Source organism: Octopus bimaculoides, chromosome 2, assembly GCF_001194135.2.
Source record: "Octopus bimaculoides isolate UCB-OBI-ISO-001 chromosome 2, ASM119413v2, whole genome shotgun sequence".
NCBI lineage: Eukaryota > Metazoa > Mollusca > Cephalopoda > Octopoda > Octopodidae > Octopus > Octopus bimaculoides.
This window is the reverse complement of record NC_068982.1, coordinates 122,054,393-122,061,998: the sequence shown is the minus strand read 5'-3', so window position 1 is coordinate 122,061,998 and position 7,606 is coordinate 122,054,393. Positions and strand designations below refer to the sequence as shown.

The 7,606-nt window shown below is 32.9% G+C and overlaps 1 protein-coding gene across 1 annotated transcript in view; it reads left to right on the top strand.

The window, feature by feature from the left end:
* Positions 1-7,606, top strand: part of LOC106871906 (DCC-interacting protein 13-alpha) — a 55,959-nt gene that overhangs the window by 37,135 nt on the left and 11,218 nt on the right. The window contains exons 12-16 of the mRNA XM_052965561.1: positions 787-829; positions 1,305-1,388; positions 2,213-2,289; positions 4,631-4,789; positions 7,330-7,451. Of these exons, the coding sequence (XP_052821521.1) occupies positions 787-829; positions 1,305-1,388; positions 2,213-2,289; positions 4,631-4,789; positions 7,330-7,451 (485 nt within the window). The remainder of the gene's footprint in view (positions 1-786; positions 830-1,304; positions 1,389-2,212; positions 2,290-4,630; positions 4,790-7,329; positions 7,452-7,606) is intronic.

Genomic DNA, 7,606 nt, shown 5'->3' with positions numbered 1-7,606 from the left:
ATATATATATATATATATATATATATATATACATATATACGACGGGCTTCTTTCAGTTTCCGTCTACCAAATCCACTCACAACGCTTTGGTCGGCCCGAGGCTATAGTGGAAGACACTTGCCCAAGATGCCACGCAGTGGGACTGAACCCGGGACCATGTGGTTGGTAAGCAAGCTACTTACCACACAGCCACTCGTTTATAATTCTGTGTTTGTATGAGCATGTCTGTGCATGGAGATACCATGAAATTAGCTTTTGCTTAAACAGATAATTAAAATATTTAATTTTGACATTTAACAAGCATATCATTTGTAAAGTCTTAATAAATACATATAAGTAAAGTCTTCCCAAATATGAAATTTCTTCACTTCCTCACTATAAAATATATTGTATTATTGTTCTTTACATGTAATCAAATTAACCTATACAAAGTTTCTGTAATGGAAGCCTTGTATCTGTTTGCAACATTGACAATGGAATCTCACAGGTTACACCAAATCTGATAAGATACAATGAAAGGTCAAAATTGTAAATCATTTATCAATCATTTCCTCGTGTTAAATTTAGGTTTGATATGGTAGGAGTGAATACATTTTTGTCAATAAAATTTATCCTCTAGCACTTTGTAAGATATTACCCATAGTTACAAGTAAATTTGTTCAAATTTTTTTTTGATTTATACATTGTTGGAAAGACTGAATGAAGCATAAAATGATTTTTTCTAAAAATTTTGATGATCTAAACCTGAAATAAAGATGTTTACTGTCTTGTTACATGTAATTTCAGGTCTGTTATACTTCAAGCTGAAAATGAACGTGAAAGGGATGAGGTAAACATATTCTATTAAATGATTAATTTATACAAAAAGCAGACACATAATTTACTTGCACCACTTTAATAATGTAAATTTTATCTATGAGGGCGGCGAGCTGGCAGAATTGTTAGCATGCCAGGCGAAATGCTTAGCAGTATTTCATCTGCTGTTACATTCTGAGTTCAAATTCCGCCGAGGTCAACTTTACCTTTCATCCTTTTGGGGTCAATTAAATAAGTACCAGTTACGCACTGGGATTAATGTAATCGACTTAATCTTTTTGTTCAGTATAGATAAAATAGGGAGGTGACTTGACAACAGCTTGGTAGATAAAGCGACTAAGGATATGAAAAGAGGGAAAGATATGTATTCTTTGACCAAATGCTAGCTTAATATATTAATTACTTAGCTCTTATAAACATGACATTACTTTTTCTCTTCTCTAAAATAAAAATGTCCAGTTGCTAAATAGAATATCTATATATTTCAGTGGATTGCTACGTTGAACAATATTTTACGCAGCAATAAAACTGGGAAGAGCAAACAGTCTGATTCACCCTCAAGGAAGATGAAGGTAAAAAAAATACATTTACTTTGTTGATTATATTAATTATATAATCTCTACACATTTCTCTAGTATATATTAGTATGCTATGTAATAGTTGTTCCTTAGACAGTTGCATAATCACCCTAAATATCTAATCATCAGAAGAAAACTGTAATTGACTCCACTTTGTATCTACCCACTAACCGATGTTGGTAATCAACAATGGAGTAAATTATAATTTTCTTCTGACAATCTCAGATATAGGGTTGCATATCTTGTATATAAAGACAAACTGACCAATGCACTTCTTGACCTACAAAAATATACTGATGGTCATTTTTGGAACACCTTTCCATTAAGGGTTTGGCCTACATAGCATACTAGTAATGCACTAATGAAACATGTGTAAAATGTATATAATTTATAGTGTAAAAATTAAAAATTTTTCACAATTGTTTTATTCCAATCTATTTAAATGTATATATTTAATCTATTTAAATGTATATAATACAATCTATTTAAATTTATATAATACTATAAAATAATCAGAGATTAAACTATGTTTATTACCTGACTAAAGATTCAACATGAAATTCTAAGCGATGGTCAGCTAGCTGTTACACTAATTCAAAATAGAAACTTCTGTCTGTCTGTCTGTCTGTCTGTCTCTCTCTCTCTCTCTTTCTCTCTCTCTCTCTCTCTCTCTCTCTCTTTCTCTCTCTCTCTCTCTCTCTCTCTCTTTCTCTCTCTCTCTCTCTCATGTAAGTTAAGATTTCTCATCTCTTGGTGTGGTACTACTTTTTTTACTGTTATTTTATTATTATTTTCTCAATTTGTTTTCTTTTTAATAGGATCGTGTTGGAAGTCTGGGTAGCAAAGATTACAAAAAAGAGGGCTTTTCTCCCTCAGTTTCCATTGATGAGACAAGGTAAGATGTTCAAAATCTAACCTGAAAGCAAATGTTGGTATTAGAAACTAATGATAGATGAAAGAAACATTACACAATCACTTTCCTCACTAGAAATATCAGCCAAATCTGCCTCAAAATGTACCCTGCCCTTGTATATAAAGACAGACTGACCAATGCACTTCTTGACCTACAAAAATATACTGATGATCATTGTTGGAACACCTTTCGTTATGGGTCTGGTCAGTGACAGCTAGCCTGGTTCTTGACAATAAACAACTGAAGATAGATGTCATTAAATTAAAAATACCTGGCCTAATACTATTTAAATATATATCAATGACAAAGAACAAATAAAATGAAGGTTTATTCAATATTCAAAAATAAAAAACAGAAAGATGGCTTAAATATTCATTCTTAATATCTTCCAGCAGATTCAAACATGAATATGCTAATCACTATTCTTCTTCATCATTGGAGAACAACTCCTTTCAGACAAATGTGTGTATTCATAACACACTTGATTCATTAGCATAAGGGAACTTTAGGACACCTGATGTTTCAACATCATTGTGTCTCTTCAGTCATAGCTACTCTGAACTAATGAATCTAACAAGAGTTTATGACTCTTTTTAAAACAGAAAGTATATTCTATTATAAGCTTACCTACCAATTTAATAAGCTGTATTCTTCCACATTTAAAGAAAGAGACAAAATGATGACCAGACTAAAGAGCTAAGATGTATTTGCATTCCATTTCTAATATACAAACGTTTATTAAAAATAAACATTGACACATTTTCTTTCTTCATAAGATTATCAATTTTTGAATAATTGACCTTATCTTTAGAGATACAAAAAGTTCAAATTTTACATCAGCATTTGATCTTTGATTATTTTTTGATCAGATGTCAATTTGTTGTATACATCACAGCATATTAGAAGCCTTTGTTATTAAACCAAGGTTAACAGAGTCCAAAATCTCTAGGCTGTTGTCATACATGAGAAACTCTTTTAAATCTGGAATATATAATTAACAGACAACTAATTTCAGACATTTGTTTCTTTACCATATAACTGTGTATATTTATATCTAATCATTCATGTGCACTCAAATGTGGAAAGGCTTTTACTACAGTAACTGTCTCAGAAGAGAGCTTTTACTAATGTTTTCACACACATTGCTTATAAGGACAATATCTCTTATGATACAAATAACACAGCAGTGGTCTTTTCATGTTGGAATATACATGGATATATAAAATATGAATGCACACAGCTTTATTTTATAATCCTCACTGCTTAGTGTGTTTTTAATTAATTTGCTCTTTTGTATTTATTTAATTTTGAACATGCTATTGTTAAAAATTCATTGTTGTTCATTCTGTGCACAAGATTTAAAAATCCTTTGCTTTCTCCTCTGCTTATTAGTGTACTGGCATTAATGGTAATCAACTGAAATATTTAAGGACTTGATTAAGGATTTTCAAACCTGTTACTACTTTTGACTGCCAAAGGACTCCTCACCAACTTTTTTTTTTTTCAAATATCAGAAAGACACAATTTGAACTAGGTAGGATTTGAACTCAGAATGTAGAGAGCCAGAACAAATATCACAAAGCATTCTTTCCAATACTCTAATGACTTTACCAATTCAATTTGTCACTGTTTTTAGATCTTAATAATAACTAGAAATAGGAAATATAGCTCTAAATAAAGTTCATTTGTAAATCTATATTTGCAATATTATTGTTGTAGGGAATAAGTAATAATAGTACACACCTCCCACGTGACGAATGGAATAACCTAGTCACTATAAGTAAAGATAAGTTTGTGAAGTACCAGAGTATGTAGTAGGCAGTCAGAGATAGTCATATCTTTACTGGTTTTACTAAGTATACTGTATACTGAAGTGGGCATTATAATAACCCAACATTTTAAGGATATAACAGTGATGACGAGGATAAACCAATTCACATGGAGTAAATAGAAATTTGTAGAGGAGTTAGTAAACTCACAAAGTTTTGTTGTGCAAATTTTATGAAAAGAAGTCGTAAAACTATGGAAAGTTTGTTGGTTGGTTTGCTTGAGTTGCAAAGACTGCAACAACAGTAACTGAAGGACTAACAGTAGAAGCAGCTACAACTGCAAGAACTTTGCCTCTCATCTTTTTGGAGTCAATAAAATAAGTGCCAGTTGAACACTGGAGTCAATCTGATCACCTTAGCCCCCCCCCCACTCCAACCTTTCTAGCCTTGTGCCAAAACTTGAAGCCAATATTATATTCTGGTTTACAGTTATGAACTATGCTTGGTATCTGCCATCAGCCTGCATTATATTTCTGTGTAATATCTCTTTTCAGTTCTGGTTCTTATAGTGTACAGAATCGAAAGACTTCTGACAGTTGTCTACCAAGTACTACAACATTCACAGATAGCTTTTTGCCAGATGTTCCTATCCAATTTGATTTGATGTCTCCTAGTGAAGAAATTGTGTCTAATTTAAATGAAGAACTTTCTAAGTGAGTCAACAACCAAGTGTTTTTAATTCCCAAAATTATTGCAAAAATAAACAAATTGATATATTGCAATAAAAAGTATACTCATATATATATATATATATATATATACACACACACACACACACACACACACACACACACACACACACACACACTTTCTCTCTCTTTCTCTCTCTCTCTCTCTCTTTCTCTCTCTCTCTCTCTTAAATTAAAACCCACAGATCTTGCAATTACGGCTACCCAGGGTTTCCTGGTCAAAATATTTATTTTTTCTGCAATTTATCAAGCTGAAAATAAGTACATATATATTACAGCCAGATGCTCTTCCTGATACTAACCCTTATCTGTTTTTCAAGTAAGGGACCTCTTATTCCACATAGTTTTAAAGTTAGGAAAAGTGCCAACAAAACATGAAAGTTGCAACTTTCAAATAAGTGAGCGCAGATGGAAACTAACAGATTGACTGGCACATGCATGCAAACACACACACACATGCACATGAGGTGTCTTTTCAGTCCCGTCTACCAAATCTACTCACAAGGCTTTGACTGGCTCAGTATTAAAGTACAAGATGCCATACTGTAGAACTGAACCTAAGACCATGTAGTTATGAAGCAAACTTCTTAACCACATAGCCATGCCTACACCTATTTATAGACATATATGTATATGTTGTATGAAATATTTTAAATATTTTGGAGTTCTCATTCAGATTAGAAATTCTCTTGGAATACAAAAAGTAAACTTTATGAGAAATGAATCAAAAGTATCAGGATGTAATGAAACACTTTCTGGTTTCTTCATATAAAGCAGCAGCATTTAAGAGCTAATGAAAAAAACCTCTTACACAGTTGCTTTAACTTTTGAGAAATAGATGTGTGTGTGTGTGCTTTGTCTAAACATCATGTGATGGTAGTAAATGCGCATCATCGTTGTAGAAAGAAAGTTGTTTGTTTCCAGTTTTCCATGTAAAATATGTGTGGCTATGAGGAATATTACTTTGCCTGGAAACAGGTGAGATTTGGTGGCAGGAAGGACATCTGGCTGTTAACCTAATCCATGCAAGTCTGGGAAAATGAGTGTTAAATTATGATAATGATGATAATCAGATGTTATTTGGTTTTAGTTGTTTTTGATATCACATATATAACTCACCTGTGTCATTTTAGCACTATTGCATGTTTTCTATTCTCAGTATCTCTAGCTCTCACTTATTATCTGTATATATCTCTTTTACTCTTTTACTTGTTTCAGTCATTTGACTGGAGCACCGCCTTTAGTCGAGCAGGTAGTGTCGAGCCCGCCTTTAGTCGAGCACCGCCTTTAATCGACCCCAGGACTTATTCTTTGGAAGCCTAGTACTTATTCTATCTGTCTGTTTTGCCGAACCGCTAAGTTACTGGGACGTAAACACACCAGCATCGGTTGTCAAGCGATGCTGGGGGGACAAACACAGACACAAACATATACACGCACATACATATATATATATACATATATACGACGGGCTTCTTTCAGTTTCCGTCTACCAAATCCACTCAGAAGGCTTTGGTCGGCCCGAAGCTATAGTAGAAGACACTTGCCCAAGGTGCCACGCAGTGGGAATGAACCCGGAACCATGTGGTTGGTAAGCAAGCTACTTACCACACAGCCACTCCTGCGCCTATGTGAATATATTTATTATAGTTGGGTAAAATTCTCATAGCCTGCATTTAAGAGCTCTTAAGCTGTTAGCTGGTTACCACATGTTATCCTAGATTAGGGTATATTCCAGGTCTGGATGCACATGTGGAATTCCTCTTTGCATTAAGATTAATACAAGAATAATATAACTCGTGGATGGAGGATTAATCGTATTCCGTCTGATGAAGCACCCATACACAGCTGTTGCTGAAAAATATTCAACTTTATAATAATTAGTAAGTCTCTTAGTTTTAGGAAATTGTGCATCACTTCGTTAATTTAAGGTTTAGAATATGATGCATCTGTTTAGAGCAGTGGTTCCAAGGTTCATATGACCCTTGGTAGTCCATATGAGATTTAGTTGTTAAAATTTATGTGCAATTAATTGGTTATACTTCTACAATACACAAAATTCTTTAATACAAATCCTAAGAATACTTGATTATAAAAATATGATATTGGTTTTTTTAAACATTGAATGGCTATGAGGGTCCATCCATGCAGAATAAGAATTAAAGGCTCCATAGGTAAAAAAATGGTTGAGAACCACCGCTATTTAATATTGAAATTGTGTTTAGAATAATTTAATAGTGATATTGAATTTGTTAATCTTTTAATCTTTATATGGAATATTGAGAGATGACAAAATCTGTGATGATGTCATCCAAATGATTGCATAAGCAAAGAAAAACCTTTTCAAAGTATATTATCCTGGTATTAATGAAACTATTTAGTAAATGCATTGTAAGAGTGGAAAGACTAGTTTATTTGATGGAAGAGGAGGTAAACTCTTTTACAATAATGTTCTGATTATATCATGAGAGTTTGACCAGTTTTGGTTTCTCACTTTTCTGCAGATGTAACTTATTGGATGAAATGAATTCCAAAGATTCTTCTGAACAAGTTGATAATGTGAAAAGTTTCAAAAGGAAATTTACAGTTCGTTTCATAGGATCAATGGAAGTGCCACAAGATAGAGGTATGAATTTGCTATTGAACTTCTTTATATATTTTCCTATATAAAACAATGCATGCATGTGTACAAACGAAAGTAAGAATCCATGCATATTTGCTTACTTACACATATACATACACATTTTCGATTTTTTTTTTTTTTTGCAAATAACTTACAGA